Genomic DNA, 20355 nt, shown 5'->3' on the forward strand with positions numbered 1-20355 from the left:
TTGAATAAAAAGTACAAGGACTGGTAATGTCCTCTCATGAAGTATGATTTGACCCTACCTTGCTCCGAGTTGGTGGTCTGAGCTTAATCCAGCCAGATCACAGGGTTGATCGCCAACCATCATCCTCACAACATCTCTCAATCTCCGACCGATATCAGTTCCCATCACATCTATGACTGTGTTGCCTTCAATGGGCCCAGTCAAAGGAAATACCTAATGCGTGAAGCAAGTAGGCCTACATGTTACATGAAATAATGCATTTCAATACAACACATTATTAAAGATGCATTGGTAAATGCTCTTGAAAGACAAATTGTTCAGCATATATATATCAAATAAAACATAATATTTCACTTATATGTAATTATACAATTTGGTACCTTATATACAGTCATCCCAATATATAAGCCTACTTTGTATAATAGGCAATACACCTCTGCTTTTGCAGTCATACAAATTGGGGGGGGGGGGGTTCATCTTGCACATGACAACATTTTTTCTTTTTTCATTTTGTCAAAAAGGCATTTTGTCTCAAATGGATACAAGTTGTGCTTCATTTGGTGGCAGAAGTCTTTGATACTTTGTGAGAAATATGGATAATTTCAAACAGGTTGACAATTACCCTCGGCTGGAATATTAATAAAGAATATTCAAGCGAAAAATATTCGACTGGAGAGTTGTATAACGTACCTCACTCAGAAGTGGATCAGGGCAGTTCAATCCGTTATCCAAAGTCACCTTATTTTCCCTGCAAACTTCGTTCAGTTTGCAAACACCAGACTCGCTCGGTATGGCACCACACCAAACACATTCGAGCGCTGGGCGGGCTGTTACACAACGGCTGCAGTCTGGCTTCTGGACCTCACACTTGTACAATGTTACTGTTTGATTTGAGCAGAATACTAGATTATCTCATGTCTTTCAACTCAATATTAAAGAACAACCTCCAACGAAAAAACTATTGATAACAAACGATGAAAAACATATAAAGAGTATATTTTAAAAACGCGATATAGGCTACCCATTTCAAAAAATAGGAAAAAGTTTGCACGGTTCTGAACTTAAAAGAATATTAAACAACATCATTTTCGTTTTATTGTATTCTTAAATTCGATACTGAATTTGGGCAGCCAGAAGTGGGTGTGATTCTTAAAGGTAACACAATGACGTTTTATCATGTTTTGGAAATAAATTCTTCATATATAAGCATTTCAGACTGACGAAAGTGTTAATCTCCTTAATCAGTCCTTATTCCTTACCATCAAATCCATGTATTTCATCAAGGATGTGCACAACACCGCTTGTGTCAGTCCATGAAACAGACAGTTTCACTTCCAGCTCTGGTTCATCATTCGAGAAGTAAGTGTACTGTTGAAGGCAAGCAAACAACCTCACCTTTTAATACCTAAAGCTCAAAACATCAACATTGTGTCCAGCCAGTATGCAAAATAGAGGATTACTTTCATTCGTATCAAAGAGATTAGCAATTCAAGGATACAATAAATATAAGTTTAGGTATAACCTACAGCCTTATCTCGGCATGTGATTCTGTCTCCATTGCGGTCTGCATCTACAAACCGAGGTGACCTCTCAACATGTAAGCTGCACTGATAGCTAGAAATCTGTACATAGAAAAAACAAAGGGTGTAACAACCAATGTTTTTTTGCAAAGTTAAGTGAGACTAGAAAGAGTGTTAAAAACTAAGATTTACTTGACAGTATTTCCTTTCAAAGGTCTTTGAAAGTAAACAGCTTTCTTTGAAAGTTCAATACATGACAATGCGACGCAATGTTTATATTGCATGCCACCAAAGGGCGATTAAAGATCAGCTTATCATTCAAATATTAACCTTTATCTAAGCACACGCAATGTTAATGCTTATGATATTTATGCATAAACCATTCGAAACTGCACCGACTACACTAGCCTCAAGTTTACATATTCGGTCAATAATAACTTTGCAATTCGCTTTGCATTTAATTCAATGTCATAAAGAAGGTCAGATATGACACATAGCATTTAGCAAACTATATCGGACAGTATTCCAATGGGGGAATTGTATTTTCTTCTAGGGGATGAATTAAGCAAGGTGATAACTGGACTCAGAGAAATCTGGAAAACTGTTACTATCAGGCACTGACATGGGAATGTTCTGATAGACGGAGGTTATCGTGGACATTGTTACAAACGGACATTGTTTTTGTTTGTTGTGTTATTTTCAGGCATTAGTAAACAAACCTCAGCTTCGCCTGGCAGGTTTTTAGTCATGACAGTGATGTTCCTCATAATGTCATTAGGAAGCAGAATTTCAGCAGTCTGGTTAAGCAGTTGAGGGCAAAACTCAGGTCCTTTGACTGCAGAGGCGGTCGGATTCTGTAGGTTGAATGCCAACAAACAACAAACTATGTCATGACCTCCCCAAAAATATACATCTGCTTCAATCTGAAACTAATGATCAAGAGAAATCTGATAGGAATTATCTTATTTCCAAAGTTAAAATATAATTTCAGATACTTCCACGTGTGCTTAATGGAAGGAGTACATGACAATTAGTGTCATTTTCAATAAATGCGCAAAATACGTGTTTACTGAATAGTCAACATATAGGATTCTACAATCAGAAAATTTGAGCAAAATAAAATTATTTTTTTCTTTTCACAATTTGTATCGGCTTAGCTCTTATATTTTTGTTCTCACGTTATCTCCAGTAATGATGATTTCATTAGCACGTGTGCATGTGGAGCTTGCATGAGTACATCTGTTGTCAAACACGCACCAATCGCAGGCCCAGCGACTACCAACGCAGGATACACAGCTACCAAACAACCAAAGAGAATTGCGTATATTCAAAGATTAAACAATTATCATCAGGCAGACGTTCTAGGGGAGAAAACATGCATTTGAACAACCTAAAGGAAAACACATTGAATTTCAAATACAACTGATTAACAGGGTATATAAACACGAATACTCACGAAGTGTGAGTTGAACATTCATAGAAGTAGACGTCGGTGTCTATGAATTGAACTGAAGTTTCAGAAGTGTGAGTTGAACATTCATAGAAGTAGACGTCGGTGTCTATGAATTGAACTGAAGTTTCAGATGACTCAACACTCAAATCTACTCTTACTGCATCATCTAAGCAATAAATAAGAACAAATCTCTGCATTTATTAGTTGAAACAGACAATTACAAAAATAAGCGTGTATTTAAAATTGAGTTTTGTGGGTACCAAATGCAGAAATCATTTTCATGCTGACAGTAAGCAAGTCGGTGTACCATATTGTACTGCCTATGAACACAATCTCTAAGTTGATATACTTATGATTAGCCCAATAATGCGATTGAATGAAAAACGTCACGCTGGTTCACAAGCATCATTTCATTTTAGTTTGGAACCCGACTTTTGAATATTTGCTCTGTATATTTTTGCCCTGAATAAATTCATATGGGTGTCTCTTATTGCACTTGCCTCCTTGTGGAATGGCAGGTATCCCATCACTAGGAGGTGACGTACACTCTAGTACTTCACTTTTCTTCGTAGCTGGAGATTCAAATGACCCGAAATAACATTCATAACTCTGGCCTGTCCCTAGATCAGGTAACTGCTGCACAGTCAGGGTGATCTAAAAGTGAAAGTAAAAAATATATATTTTAATACCAATATTTATTTATTAATATTCAATGAACTCTAAGAGTTAGCTCCATTTGTCAGGGGTACTAAAGACAGAGTTGAAATAACATTTGGTGAGCTCAAATGACTGAGAATGAGCGACAGGTAAAGTACATGAAGCACGACATTCTGTATCATTCTGACGCGCGATAAAATATTTTCTTAGAGAGTCACAAATTTCAGAACATAATAAAGATGGTGTGATATGAAGTAAACCGTTCACTGTACGAAGCCTAAATTCATTCAAAGTACAAGGAACAATGGAAAGTGCATGGAACAATATGTGAAATTATATACAGGTGAAAACCTATTTAAATTCTGGAGATCCCTGGGAAGCAAAACTAAAATTATTAGGCCCTATACATGTACGTCGTTTATACGATAGGCGTCGCATTGACGTAAAATATTTCCACATACCTATCCGCATATATGGATAAGTCCATAACAAATCTGCACTTTGAAGTAGGCCTAAGTGTTTAATTTCTAAAGCAGGTTTCATTTTTGTTCCTATAACGGACGCAATAAAGATCTAATTTAAAACGTCTGTCTCTCACCTGTTGCTCAGTGACTGTTATTGGTAGGTTATCATATGGAGCTACATTGTAGCATTGTAGGCCAACAACCATCGAGTAGAGACATCAGATGATGGACAGTCGGAATATCTCGTACATCTAAGAAGGAATGCAATGTTATCATATGACCAGGATAGCTTGGTAGTCGACAGTGACCAGAAACCAAAATTGAAAAACATGAAATGTCCTACTTTCCATGATTTCATTGAGAAACATCAGTAGGTCATCACTGAATTAGATGGATCGTACAAAATTTCACATACAAATAATTGCAACTTCGGACAACCATAGCTCATCGAACTCTGTATTAGTCATGTAAATAAAACTAAACTAGCCAACTATAGGAGCTCGCCCGATAAATGACTTCCCTTCCATAATGCACAAAAGCTTATTTGTTTACCTATAGGGGTGACCCCAAAATGCAACCCTAATTCATTTGCCTTAAAAAAAACAGATCGGTGGATTTTTATGTTTTGGGTATCACATTAAAGCTGAAAGGTAATTTTTCATCCTGTACACAAAAAATTACCACAGTAAGGGATTTTCACTGTACCTATTTTTGCATGTCCTAATCCTTACAAACAACACGGCACATAATATGACAAGAGTACTGTAGCGTAGACCTAGTTGGGTTCTTGTCCCCCAATTTAGCAAAACGCCAGAAAAAGGGGACGCAATTGACTCAAGGCTTGAAGCAAAACTCAACTTGTTTCGTTTTAATTCTGTAAAAACCGGCTACCTGCCGCAATGCTTCCAAAAACACAACTGGACATTCTCAGCATACAAAACGCACTGTCTGAAAAATATATACATTTGTGGCAACTTAACCCAGCCCTGGAACTTATCCAAACCCTTCCCGCGTACCCAAACAAAAGAACCCAATTGAAGTGATCTATTTACAACAACCTATTTCCGGAGCGCGCGCCGGCCCAGACCCAAAACCAGGCCAGGTGCGCGCCGCCGGAGGCACTCCGCCGGCGGCGGTGGCGCCGTCTACTACTTGTAACTACGGAAAACAAACTGTCCGTTACACTGCCCCCTCCCAAAAATGGCCTATTCTCCTGAATAGGGGGCAAAATACGTTTTTTTTTTTTCAAAACAAATTATTCAAATAATGTTAGATGAGCATGATCAGAAGAGACGAAATCGGATTACAAAAATCTACAAATCACTGTTCGCAAGTTTGTCTAAATTAGTGTCCATTAGCTTAGCTAGGGTGTCCGCGAGAATGTTGGTTAATGTTGATTTAGGCCGCAATTTGGTTCCTAATTCAAGCAAAAACACAACAATCATCGGGGACTACCCACAGTAAGTCCATTTCAGCTTGACGTTTCTACGTGGGCCATCTACCATGGTCCCTCTCCCAGGCCGTCACGGTGCCATGTCCGCCACCAGATGTCCCCCAGTTCCCGGAATCCAACAGCCTCAGTTTCTCTGTATACTTGGGTGCCGTCTGGTTCCGTCTTTGTCTCCCTGGTGGAAGTGGAGAACTCCTCCGTCATCAGCACCGGCTCTGTCTGGGCGGCGGCCTCCGAAGTCTTCACCTCTGCACGCTGTAACTCTCTTGGTGGTGAGCACCTACTCAAGCCTGCTGTCTCCACCCGGTCTGCCTGGTACCATCGCCCTTGAAGATACAGCCTTGCCTCGGACGAGTGATTCATCGGAGAAATTCTCCTCACCGGGGCCGGCGAGGCAACGCCCCCAACAGCTGCTCCCTCGCCCGCCATCCCTCCACCGGTTGCTGCCTCATGGGATCTGGCGTGTCGAGCCAGGTAGTCGGCCCGCCGGTAGGTCTGGGGGCATTGTCCACAACGAAAAGACCGCCCTTCATGCGCCGCCTTCTCGTGCCTGCGTCTACTGTAAGACGACGCATACTGTCGTCCGCACTCTCTGCAGTTGTACGTTGTACGTTCCTCCATCACTGTCTGTTCCTGTCCCAGCTCGCTATGCGTATGACGATGGTCGTTAGCGCCCTCTGCAGGCACGCTAGTGTTAGGGTAAGGGTAGACTTGCTGCAAGTATCGCGGGGGCTTGCGAACTGCCCGAACTTGCGGGGCTGCCCGCGCCGGCGGCGGGGCTGCCCGTGCCGGCGGCGGGGCTACCCGCGCCGGGAACTGGGCTACCCGCTCCGGCGGGGGAGCCGTCCGCGCCGGCGACGGGGCTGCTTGGTTGGCCTGAAGACGATACCAGCTCAAACTCCTTGAATCCATAGTCCTCTGCACTAACTCCTTCGCAAATTTTCAACCTGTCTGCGTGAACCACCTGCAGGCTAGAGCGAGGGGATTTCCGAATCCTGTACACCACATCAGACTGTCTTTCCAGTACCACAAAGGGACCAGTCAAGCTCAGGCTCAGCTTCGGGCAAACTCCCTTCTTCCTTGCCTTGCAATGGAGCCACACCACATCTCCCCTGTTGTAGACCACCCGCACTGCGTTCCTGTCATAATGCTTCTTCTGGGCCCTCATTTGTGTACTGCTAGCCTTCCTGGCAACCTCGTGGGCCAACTTCAACTTCTCTTGAAGATTTTGGGCGTACTCACATGGGTTAATACGCGCCTCCTCTGGGGTGGCAGCCAACAGTAGGTCAACCGGCATCCTCACCTCGCGGCCCAACATCATTGCGTTTGGCGTCTCCTTTGTAGTGTCATGCTCTGCCGACCGGTATGCCATGGCAAGGAGGGCTAAATGCTCGTCCCAGTCAGTTTGGGATTTGTTCACCCACAGGCTTAGTATGGCTTCAATCGTCCGGTTGAACCGCTCGATCATTCCGTCGGACCTGGGGTGATACGGAGTGGTGCGGGTCTTTCTGAGGCCGAGGATTGAGCACATTCTTGTGAAGACCTCAGACTCAAACTCCCTTCCTTGGTCAGAGTGGACTTCCAGCGGAACACCGAACCGGGCGACGAACTCGTCCACGAGTTTGGTTGCGACGGTCTTGGCAGTGTGATCTGGGACTGCATAACATTCGGTCCACTTGGTGAAATAGTCTCCCACCACAATGATGTACCGGTTACCTCTGTCAGTGGGAGGGAGGGGCCCCATGACGTCAACCGCTATTCTTTCCATAGGTGCGCCCACCTGGTAGTGCTTCATCCCTGCTCTCTTGGCCCTAGCTGGTGGGTTCCGTCTCTGACACTGTTGGCACCGCTGGACCCAGCGACGAGCGGACTGACGCATAGAAGACCAGTAGAAGTTGCTTCTACACAGTTTAGCAAAGGTTTTTGCAACACCGAGATGTCCTCCGGTTTTTTTCGTCATGAAACTGCCTCAGTATGGCAGGTTGCAGTTCCCGGGGTACCAAAATTCTCAGTCGGGGCTTATCAGTTGGTCGACTTGGTTCCCACCGGATACACAAGGCTTCCTGCTCCACCAGCAACTGTTCAAAGCGAGCCCACCAGAATTTGATTTCTTTGCTCAAGGGTGCCACACTCTCCCAGGACGGCCGTCGACCATGCGCCACCCACTGCAGCACTTCCTTCAAGTCATCATCGCATTGCTGTGACCTGGTCAGCTGCTCATGACTTAGCTCTGTGGCGTTGGCATTTGGAAGTGATCTGGAACCCCCTGGCTCTGCATCTTCCCCTGGTTGATGTACTGCCTTCAGTGTTGGTTTGGGCAGCGAGGCTACTGTCTCCGGGGGTTGGGCTGTTTCCACCTGTGGAGAGGCTACTAGACCCATGGGCCCAGTTGCCTGCTCCAATGGTGGGGCATCCTGTACCGGCCGGGCAGTTGCCTGCACTACGCTGCATCCTACATGTTTCATTTGGGGCTGCCGCAAGTCTTCAATGTTCACCATGGTGCCAGGGCTGATTTCCTCCTTCGATATGTGGTCACAGTTAGGGAAGCATTTCCTGGACAATGCATCAGCGTTTCCGTGGCGTCTACCAGACCGATGCTCAATGGCAAAGTCATAGATGCTGAGCTTCTGCAGCCATCTGGCAAGCTGTCCCTGGGGATCTCGAACACCAAACATCCATTTCAGGGGCCGGTGATCTGTACGAATCCTGAAGCGAGTCCCATAGAGATAATGATGGTACTTCTTCACAAAGTGCACAATGGCCAGGAGTTCCTTTCTTGTCACGCAATAGTTCCTTTCCTGCTTGGTCAAAGCTCTGCTTCCGTAGGCAAGGACACGTTCCCAATCCTCCTGCACCTGTGATAGCACAGCACCAATTGCGAACCCGCTGGCATCAGTGTCGAGGATGAACTCCTTTCCTGGGATTGGATAGGCCAGTATAGGAGACGACAGGAAGCGATGCTTCAGCGCTTCAAATGCTTCCTGGCATTCCGCCGTCCACCGGAATGGCCTACCCTTCTCGGTGATTTGGTGCAAGGGTCGAGCAATCTGAGCGAAGCCCTCAATAAACCGCCTGTAGTAGGAAACCAGTCCAAGGAAGTTTCGGACATCAGCAACAGTTGCCGGCTAAGGCCAGTCCCGCACAGCACGAACCTTTTCAGGGTCAGTAGCAACCCCCACAGGTGATACCACATGACCGAGGAACTCCACCTGCCTCTGAAGAAGCCTGCACTTTTTGGGTTTCAACTTCAGGTTGGCCGCATGAAGCCTCTGCAAAACTAGGCAAAGTCTTTGCACCTGTTCATCAAACGACCGTCCAAATACGATGACGTCATCGAGGTACAAAACAGCCACTTGCCATTGCAATCCCGCGAGGACACGCTCCATCAAGCGCTCAAAAGTGGAGGGCGCGTTGCACAATCCGAAAGGCATGGTAATAAACTGGTATAGCCCACCTCTCCCCGTACTAAATGCAGTCTTTGGCCTATCTTCCTTAGCTACCTCTACCTGCCAGTACCCAGAAGCAAGGTCCAGGGTCGAGAAGAATTGGGACCCTGCCAGTGAGTCAAGGTTGTCCTCTATGCGCGGGAGTGGGTGTGCGTCCTTCACTGTAACCTCGTTCAGGCTTCGGTAATCAATGCACACTCGGACAGACCCGTCCTTCTTCCTCACCAGGACAAGCGGTGAACTCCATGGACTCTCCGATGGCTCGGAGAGCCATCGGAGAGTCCATGGAGTTCACCGCTTGTCCTGGTGAGGAAGAAGGACGGGTCTGTCCGAGTGTGCATTGATTACCGAAGCCTGAATGACACCCTGCGAGAGCATTTTTGCTATTTCCTTGTCCGCCACCTCCCGTTGGGTTAAGGGTACTCTCCTCGGTCTTTGTCGAATGGGTGGGGCTGTCCCGGTCTCGATGCGGTGCTGGGTCAGGTTAGTTTGGCCAATGTCTCCATCCCCAGTAGAGAACACGTCACTGAACCGTCTCAGTAAAGCTGCAAGTCTAGCTCGCTCATCAACCGTTAACCTTCCGCAGCTGGACTTAAACAGTGAAGACAGGTGTTCAGGTACTCCCAGCTCTTCACTCTCCCTTGTCTCTTGTTTTTCCTGTTCTTGTGTTCCAGTACTGCAACACTATCCACTGGCTCCAGGATGGCGGCAGCAGTCCCCTTTCTGAGCATGAGTGCTTCAGGCGATAGGTTTAAGAGTATCACTGGTACACGGTTGTCCTGGGTATGCACAAGGGCACTGGCCACGAGAACCTCGCGATTCTCGACAACCGTCTCTCTATTCTGCAGCACACCCCATGTCGGCAGCTCACCTCTCTCGCTGACAACTTGGCACTCCAGTAGCATTTCAGAAGAAGGGGCACAACGACACCCTCAGTAATCCGTACCCGACAGACTGCAGGCATCTGTGGATACTTCTGCAGAGGGACCCTATAGTTACCGACGGTGAGACACTCCTCCTCCCAGATTAGCTGGCATTTGTTTTCCCGCAAGAAGTCCAGTCCCAGGATGGCATCGTCACTCACGTCTGCCACCCAAACGCAGTGTAGGATCTGACTCCCCCCTATCTTCATAGGCAGTTTCACTCGCCCAGCGATGCGCAGTTCACTTCCATCAGCCTGCCGAAATCTGCGATCTGCATGCATGAGTGTGGGCCTCACCTTGGGGTCCGTCCTCTGAAACAACCGGGTAGAGATGAAACTCTCCATTGCGCCCGTGTCAATCAGGAAACTCACAGCCATGTCCATAATCTCCCCTCTGACATAGAGTCCCAGTTCACGAGAGGATGTCGGTCGTATTGCAACACCGGGCGGTGGTGGGACTTTCAACACCGGAGGTGGGGCTGCCTGCGCCGGCGGCGGGGCTACCCGCTCCGGCGGAGGGGCCGCCAGCGGCGGCGCCTGCGCCGGCGGCGGGGCTGCCTGCGCCGGGGGCGGGACTTCCTGCACTTTAGGTACACTAGGCCTCTGGACATCTACGGCTGGGCTTTTGGCCCCAAGACCAGCCTTACTTGGTTTAATGGATGCTGGTCGTCCTTTAGGAGGGGACATTGGGCCCGGAAATGGTCCAGGCTACCGCACTTCCAGCATCCTGGCTTCCAGTCGTCGGCCTTCTTTGTTCCTTGGTCACGGCGCTGTTTTTCCAACAGTTCACGCACCATTGTTGCCACCTCATCAGTCTGCGCAGGCTCCTCAGATTTCACCGCGTTGGCGTCGGGTATCACTGCCCTTGATCGTCTAGCTTTCTCCGTCTTGAACCATGCTTCAGCCTCTGCAACAATCTCCACAGCTTCGTCAAGCGTAGATGGCTTCCCTTGGAATAGTGCCCGTTTGAGGTCGATGTCGTCCAGGGCGTTCTTAAACTGTTCAATTGCAAAGTCCTCCATAAACTTTGAGCTGCTGTCGGGGTAGGCTCGGCGGACCAATTTTCTGATGGCTTGGCCCAACTCGGCAACAGTCTCCCCTGCACGCCTTCTCCGTGAAGTCAGTTCAGCGCGGTGGCGAATGCGATGCTTTTCAGTCCCAAATCGCCGCTCAAGGGCCTTGACTAATTCGTCGAAGGACGACCGAGACTCCTTGGGCAAGGAACATGCAACTTCCAGCGCTGGGCCTTTCATTGCAACCATCAGATAGTCTGCCCTCTGCTCTTGATTCCAGCAGTTGATCTTGCTGACTCGTTCGAAGTGCACCAGGTAATCCTCGATACATGACGACCCGTCGTACTCCCGAGCCTTTACCCGCGGTGCTGCTGCGGTGCGTTCCACGTTTGCGTGCTGGCCTACCGCATTTGCAGCACTGTATCCACTAGTAGTGGTATCAGTATGCAATGCCGTGTGCCTGCCCGCATGACGAGGTTTGCAACCGCTGAATGCGCCAGTTTCTTCTGCGAGCTTCGTGGTTTCCGTCGCCTGTTGCTATCATCCTGGGAAAAGGGGACTGGTGTCTCTGGTACGTAGTGTTGCCGTCTTCCTGCTCGGGATGAGGATCCACGAGTAGCTCGACAGCTGTCCAAAAATGACCGCTCTAACCGGTTGATCTCGGTGGAAATGTCGCTAATGGCTTCCGCGACATTTCGGGTGGGCTGCATCGTATGGCTCGCCATAAAAACTTCTCCGTTGAAAAGACACGAAAATTATCCCGCGCTGCCACCAATTGTAGCGTAGACCTAGTTGGGTTCTTGTCCCCCAATTTAGCAAAACGCCAGAAAAAGGGGACGCAATTGACTCAAGGCTTGAAGCAAAACTCAACTTGTTTCGTTTTAATTCTGTAAAGACCGGCTACCTGCCGCAATGCTTCCAAAAACACAACTGAACATTCTCAGCATACAAAACGCACTGTCTGAAAAATATATACATTTGTAACAACTTAACCAAGCCCTGGAACTTATCCAAACCCTTCCCGCGTACCCAAACAAAAGAACCCAATTGAAGTGATCTATTTACAACAACCTATTTCCGGAGCGCGCGCCGGCCCAGACCCAAAACCAGGCTAGGTGCGCGCCGCCGGAGGCACTCCGTCGGCGGCGGTGGCGCCGTCTACTACTTGTAACTACGGAAAACAAACTGTCCGTTACAGTACAAATGAATTTGATGGTAATGCCTTTTATTTTCCACCTGCACAGGTATCACATCCTTTTTAGTATCTCCTATTTTAAACCTTTTCAGCATCATAAATATGCCCACATATTAAAGACAATATTGCACAAATGAAGGATAATTGCACAGTAGGCTTACAGTAAAATGTTTCACTGTTTGAAGTATTATGAAAAATGACTTCTTTTACATAATTGGCATTTTGCCAGCAACCCAAAGTGCTATTGTCATGATTTTTTTTCAGTATTTGAAAGAAAACGCTCTCAGCTTTAATCTGATACCCAAAGCATAAAAATCCACTGATCTTTTTTTTTTATGGCAAATGTTTTAGGGTTGTATTTTTGGGGTCACCCTGTACAATATTAATGAAGAATGGAAAGTTTGCGGTAACACCATGTACATGTCTTTTGGGTTGTGTGGTTCTGACTCCGGCGACGTTTCGAACAGTGTGCTCTGTTCGTCGTCAGGAGACTGCCGGACTCTTACTGGTGTAGTTGTTTTAGTAGTGGAGGCTTGGATTCAGCATTAGGGAGATTCTTCAGGAGGACCATTACAATGATATACATCATGAATGATACATTTCCGTACATGTTGCACCCTGCCCGTCTGAGTGGTGATAGACTACCGGTCGTACAACCCCTCCACCCATTCACACACTTTGGAGACATCCCGTGTGACTTACCTTCGTTCCAGAGTGCACCATCCACAAAATGGGTCTCCATCATTCCCTGCATCAGTCCCAATACACGTTTCGCATGTAGTGTATTGGCCACAATTCTCCACGCGAAGCTTCACCAACTAAAGTGAAAAACATATTGTACCTTTTTAACAATCTAAATGTTGAGAAAGAAAAGTACTTGATTTCAGCAGATTTTTTTTCTTTCAAACTTGAATCTTGTTTTCAGTTTACGAAGCAGAAAAGTTTATGTTCATTATGTTCATTTGACCAAAAAAAATCCTTTTCTTGTCAGCTTAGCTTTTGACTTTTTTCCCTGTCAAATCTGTCTTCTTTTCTGCTAATGCGAAGCCCACGGGCGACACTAAATGGAGCAGAGAAAGTAATTATTCAGTTAATAGTAGTACTCCTCAACAGGTATGTATGCATGTTCTTACCTTTTGTTCCGTCAAGAGAAATAGTACACGTGTTGTGTCATTAACCTTGACATCTGGCAGAACTGGACTGGTATCAACGATAATGCGTTCATAAAGTCGGCTGGTAGTGTTACTTTCCACATGAACCTAATGACAAGATGCATAATTATGACACATATAGGACTTAAATTCATCTGTTTACACCTTCATTGTACATGGAGAGTTAAAACGTTTCACATGGATTTATGAATAATTAAGATCAACCCGGCATGCACTGCTTGCCTTGAGTGTATGCTTAAGCAGCGTCGTTCATGCAAGCCATTTATTAAGGGAGACCAGAAATGTAGCTTATTATTTCTCATTTTTAAAAAATCAATAACTTTCCAGAATCAATGCGTCGTGCTAAAAACTAAACTAAAGTCTCGAGTGCTGGGGGTGTAAACGAAATGGTTTGAAATAAAACTGTTTCTAAACTGTCCAATTTAGGCTCTACGACGCCTTCAGTCATACATTTCAACCGATTAGGGATAATTTACCTTGAGTAGATCTCCACTCGATGTTCCGATTAAAGCGATGGTGTGGTTGACTTCTATTGTGGTTATGACTGATGACGTGAGAGTACCAGGCAGCTCTAGGATTGCCGTGGATGGAACGGGGGCTATGCCCTTGGCGTACTTGAATAATGGCGTTTGATTTTGATCATTGGTCACGGGTGTGCAGAAATAGCGATCCAGAATGGAAATCTATAACGAATTAAGTAGATACAAAAAAAATGATTAACCAGTTAAAGCAATATCGTGGTTCGGCAGAGGCAATTATCAAGACACATGAATCCAGTCAGTTCAAGGAAAGTCGTTGAATTCCAATTCAATTCAATTGAAGGGTTTTATTATCGATTCGTCGCAGCCCAAAGGCTGAATTGTGGATGATATACAATCAAGTACATGTAAAAATGTAACAAAACATTTGAATTACTTTATACAAAAAATGAATCGCCATAACAAATTAATAGCTATCAATTAAGAATAAATGAATAAGATGTCAAAAAGAATAGTAATAAGGACACTACACGAGGTGCAGTTGGCCACGTGAAGTTAACCTTTCTGTTTATATTATTAAGTGGTGCAGTTGACCACGTGAGGGTTACGTTAGACTAAGTTACTTAAAAAGGGTGCAGTTGACCCTGGATATAACCAGTGAGGGTTATTGCCTATTGTGTGAGATATTTACGTCCATAATATTCATCACCTCGTATATTGTATATTATTCTAAATTATTGTAGTGATTATTGAACAAATCCATTGATGATTGAGATTCTTGAATAAATCATATCTATAATCGTCTTTGGAATCACTTGTCTCTGTGATGGTTACTCAGGTTCACTGTGAGGGTTACCAGGTTCACTGAGGGTTACTTAGGTCTGCTGTGAGGGTTACCTGAATTCACTTTGAGACCTATTGTCGCTACTCGTATTACTCTTATTCCATTCAATTAATTACTCAATCACAAAACGGTGGTATATTTCCACCAAACGAACAGCCCCTAGGCTTAGTCCACCGTTCGTTAATTGTCCCCCTTTCGTTTGGGTAGCCGCTCACCCGTTCGTTAGGCTTATAAATATTGTTTGTGGGATAATAGGTGTGGGTTGGAGTCCTGGGATAAACAAGACCAGTCCCCCCCCCCCCCCGGTTCCGCCACAATACCCTTATTCACGCATTACCAATCCTATATCAGAAAAAAAGAATGAGTACTTTATCGTGTTTATGCAACCACGTTGATGCATCAGCAAGGGACTACAAAGAAAGCTGCCTTGTTTTTACCATCATCGATGGTTCAATTACCTATAGTTTGCACCATTATTGCAGAAAGAAACAATTGGAACCGTTCAGCCTTGAAATGAAGTGGAGAAACGGGACAGAGGGCTTGACTTTGCACGACAGGTTTGCTATGCATTTTGGGGGCATATTGACAGCCTACAGAGTAACAGACATCAAGAGTAGAATAGCAGTGGCAAAGAAGCGCACACTGCAGTGGACCTGGTCCCCATATGGAAAGATAGAGGCGTCGATACATTGCCAAAATGTTTAATTTTATACTGTTTTTCCTTTTCGCTATTCTATATTCACTCGTTGTTGTGAAATGGCAGCATATTTTGCACGTATACAGGGTGAGTAAAAAATGTTGGTACCATTGTTTTAATTATGTTCTGCATGTGGCACTTTCAAAATCTAGGATATGAAAACCCAATTCATAAGCTTTCTTTTAGTACTAGAATCATTCAAATCACCTATGTAATTTATAAGTTATGGAATTTTAAACACAACCACCGTTTTAAAGTTCTGTCCACGGATCACAAAAAGGTAAGTGTTCTTTCAGCAAAACGAAAACAAATCACGTAAGGATGTGTGTGAATTATTTTCGCTTTGCTGAGAGAATGCACACCTTTTTTGTGATCCGTGGACAGAACTTTAAAACGGTGGTTGTGTTTAAAATTCCATAACTTATAAATTACATAGGTGATTTGAATGATTCTAGTACTAAAAGAAAGCTTATGAATTTGGTTTTCATATCCTAGATTTTCAAGTGCTACACTTCACTTAAACATTAGTCCCGACATTTGGGTTTCACTTTTTTTTGTTTCACCCTGATAGTTCTTAAATGTTTTACAATGACTAAGACGACTGTAGACGATTTTATTTTAGGTTAGGCAACCTGTACATTTGCGTTGGGTTGAGTTGAGTTGGGTTGGATTTACGTCACAAAAGTACAAGTAACCCGCCTTTTGATTTTGTAGTACGCGCAACGTATATATGCATACCTTATTCTCTCCAATAAGTGGATTTAGTTTAGTTTGTATTCTTTTTGACGGATTTCATTTTGGGCACAAATAATCCGCTCTGTCAGAGCCAAATTTATGCCTGGCAACCAATAATTCAAAAATTGTGAAGAAATAATTCAATAACTAAACTTTGGTGGATTTTAAGTTAAATGTGTCATTTAAAAGTGAATTCAATTTATATTGCTGGGAAAATTTTTTAAAAATGGGGAAAAAACAGTCTACTTTTCGAGGTGAAACTCGAAAACAGCACGGGGAATGCATCTTTGAATCTTATTAGAGAAATGCCAACATTAATCAAAATATGCTTCTGTACTCACCCCGTACCCATTGCAAAAAGAACCCTCCAAATAGTCGATCTTGTTTGGCCCATTGCCAATGTTCCCATCCTGAATACATCCCCGTACTGCTTCTCTGAAGGCAGCCAAGATATCCGTCATCCTGTACATACACAATGCTGAGTGATCGATGGGTACATCGCTGGTACCCGGAGCTCCTTGGTTCTTGGCAAACACAGCATACAGCACCTGCTCGTCTGCATGGAGACCCAATGATGTCGCTAGATCAGGTCCTGCTGGTCCAAAGTGAGCTGCTTGCACCAAGCTGTACACACTGCCATCTGATCCACTGCACTGTAGGGTAATTTCTGTGTAAGCGGCTAGATTTGGACCGCCTTGACAAACTCTGCTTATCTTTGAGACAAAACTATTGAGGTCCTCTTTTTGGGAAACAAGGAAGTAAGTGAAACCACTGAGGTCAAATGCTGCAACGTACTTAGGATGTACCACTGATATAGGGGAAACGCTGAAAAAGATGGAATCATCATCTTCTCTCGCTGATAAAAAACTATTAGTGTCAAGGTTTCTTCTTGTAATTGGTCGAACATTTTCACGACTGTTTGTAACAGCAACGAAAAGCATTGCTTCTCCACCTCGCCCTTGAGTAAGCATCCAAACAGTAGATGCATCCTCAAAGCCAGCAGCAACGTTAAGAACTGACTCCATTATTACGTTATTAATGTCCCATAACTGTCGTAACTGACAAATGCCATCATACACACCACCACATGTTATCAGGCTGTTTGGCCGAGTACTGTCAACAGCCAGTATCTTGTTGTAGTTATTCGTGCGGTAACAGGACATCCCACTATCTGGCCTGCTGTCATCACAGGTTGAAACGTTCTGTATCTCTTCCAAACTACTGTTCAGCCTGTACAACCAATTGACAGCTCCAACATACACATCGCCATGGTCACTCAAGGTAAAATGATTGAACTTTGATGCACGTCTTTGGGGTTCATCCAAAATATCAGGATTGTCAAAGCTGGCCAACTCATAGTCTGACAGGTCTCCAAGCTGCTCAGCTGATGTGGTAAACATATTTACACAGATGATGCTCCAAGACAGAGCAATTGCCCACAAGAGGGTGAAGTGTCTCCTACAAGACTCCATGATCTTCAGTTCACGGAAAATGTTTGAGATGGCAATGCACCTTATTGTACAATGCGGTGGGTCTGAGAGAAAAGTCTATAATCACAGGCTGTAAATAAATAAATAAATAAAAATTACCAAAGTTTACAGTACAGTAAGGGAATCCGTACAATGAAATGATTTACAGATAAAGGATTATTCTCCTGGTCTTATTCCTAAAGGAATTGTTTTTAAAAAAAAGTCAATTTCTGGTTATGAAACGAATGTCCAGATCGGGTCATCGATTCTTTCGGACCTTAGTCCAAAGCCTAGAAATTTCAAGAACAAATTCTTGTTCGATAGCTGACAAATATACAAAAAGGGTGCAAATAAAATACTTTTATGATTGAAGAGACAAAAAAGATGCAAAAATAGGACTGGACTGTCGATTACAATGGTTGTATCTTTCTGAGAAAAAAACACAACTTTTTCCCTTTCGTGGAAAAGAGAATGAAAAATGTTTTGATGTGATCATTACCCAAAGGTAGCTGGCTGTTGCTCGTCTTTAAGAAATATTGGTTCGGAATTTACAATGACTTCTGGTTAACACCGATGAAATGGAATTGTCATACTCGGTTCTCCGAGTGTTCAGCAACCCGGATCTACTACTGCACGGGCCTTACCAAAAACTATCAAGCTGCAACAATATTAATGGTGGAGAACCATTAACAATTAGGGTAGCAACACCTTTAAGACTTGGGTTTTGTTCGAATGGGGCTTTTTAAGAAAAATTGGCCTGTAAAAACACAAACCAAGGAATATCTTTACCAAAAATAAAATGTTAAACATAAACAGTTTAATGTCACGTTACTTTCATGAACATTTTACAATGCTGGCAAGCAAACTATTATACGTGACAATTGAGGAGAATTATTCTGAAGAAATTTGGAAATTCCAGTCTAAAAAAATATCTTGAAGGCTTGAGATGATGAAAGTCTTTAAAGCTGGATATCAAACCGAAATGTTGTCTTCCTTTTTGTCAATTAAGCGTGACCTCTTTTCGTTGATGTTCTATACAGATTAAATCTTAAATGTAACCCTTATTGATATCGTTTGACCGAAAGCAGGTTCGCACAGTCCATCTAGTTACCGCTGGCCAGCGGCGGCGGAACGGGTTTGAAACTGGGGGGGGGGGGGGGATCACCAAAAGGGGCACTTGCAAACCGTGCTGAAATGTCGACACGTTTTTTTTTACCGGACACTTCGCCTCCGTAAAATCAAATAGTGTGTGTGTGTGTGTGGGGGGGGGGGGGGGGCCTGGTCTGGTACCATCTTCCAACATAGGGGGCGCTCTTCAAAACCAATGATTATATGCTAAATATGCATTATGTGCCCATTTTCAGGCCGTATTGTATGGGTTTTGGGACTTGGTTTTCATATTCCTCGCTTATATCAAAAATATCTACACCATTATTCGGATATGGTTACTTCTAAGCAATAGTGAGATACTTTAAGGGCATTTTTTTTATCTTGAGGGGGTACTTTACTGTTCGAGGGGGCACATTTATGGCCGCAAAAGGGGCACTTGGGAAAATGGGGGGGGGCAATTGCCCCCTCAGGCCCCCCCCCCCCCCCCCCCCCCCCCACCCCCCCCCCACCCCCTCCGCGGTTCCGCCGCCCCTGCCGCTGGCCCTCTTAAGTTCCAAATGTGGAATTCCACATTTAGTCTTCGCCCCTGATTCCCCATTCGTTCTTTTTCGTAAATAACTTAAAATAAATATATTCCACTAGACTGTGGAATAACCAACGAGACGACTGTTTGAAGCTGTGGGGAAAAGTTATTAATTTAACATATCAATCATACCTGATAATGTAGACTGAATCACTAGCACTCAGGAAATAGTCTGTTACACTTGGAAATATTGGATTGTACGAGAGCAGTCGCAGCTTGATATGATAATTGCGTTTACCGCCACCATGCAAAAGGGCCGCAGATACAGAGTTGTAGATATAGTTTAGGGATGTCTCAAGTGTGCGAAGTGATTCTCCTCAACATATAAAACCCTCTGCTTAGTCTAAAGAGCAAATTTGAGTGACTGATGCTGGGGTCGGCACTCCAATGAAGGTTCTTCATGTTTAATAAATCACTCTACCGCCCAGCCCATATATAGCCACATCAACATGAACACGCCAAGAGTGGCAACAATCTAATTTCGATATGGTGCGCATTGCAGTACTGTGTACACATATTGATAGAAACACATGTTAAATAGAAAGGTTTCTTCATGGGCGAACAATCATTTGTTAAGTTGCCGTAGCTCAGTCTTTACCAAGACGTAGCCTTTAGTCAAGTCCCACGCGCTTACCCGGATACGTGACGCACCCCGGATGCTGGCATGTAAAAAAGACTAGCACGAGCGGCGAAGCCGCGAGGGCCTTTACCAACTCGAGGAGAACGCTTATGTTTTTCTTTACATTTGTCTACCGATTTGGATATCATGCATAATGCTTTACCCGTTATGAATTGACCAATGAAAATGCAGAATAACTAACGTAAATCAGCCGTCGTCTGGCGCCAGACAGCACGCGTGCCACGGCGCGGGTGCTGTTGCTGGTAACCGCAAACCACCGTTAGATGATTGGTTTATATTGCTTGATTTATATTACGTGAATAAATGAATACGTGATTAGTTCCACGAGATAGTAAAGGCCCTCGCGGCTTCGCCGCTCGTGCCAGTCTTTCTACATGCCAGCATCCGGGGTACGTTACGTGTCCGGATGGTCCGGGTATAGGCGCGTGGGACTTGACTAAAGGCTAACCAAGACCTGGTTCAAGTATTTTGGGGTTTCGTTTCCGGTTGTTGAAACTCAAGGTCTT

At 44.5% G+C, this 20355-nt stretch overlaps 1 protein-coding gene across 1 annotated transcript; it reads right to left on the reverse strand.

The window, feature by feature from the left end:
* Positions 1–13753: 13753 nt before the first annotated feature.
* On the reverse strand, positions 13754–17519 carry LOC119738577 (plexin-B-like). Its single transcript, XM_038213483.1, has 2 exons — positions 16389–17519; positions 13754–13975 (listed from the first exon to the last, which is right to left on the reverse strand). Exons 1-2 carry the CDS (start codon positions 17517–17519, stop codon positions 13754–13756), a joined length of 1353 nt encoding a protein of 450 aa, XP_038069411.1.
* Between the last annotated feature and the right edge of the window lie 2836 nt (positions 17520–20355).

This window comes from Patiria miniata, unplaced genomic scaffold, assembly GCF_015706575.1.
Source record: "Patiria miniata isolate m_02_andy unplaced genomic scaffold, ASM1570657v1 HiC_scaffold_3, whole genome shotgun sequence".
NCBI lineage: Eukaryota > Metazoa > Echinodermata > Asteroidea > Valvatida > Asterinidae > Patiria > Patiria miniata.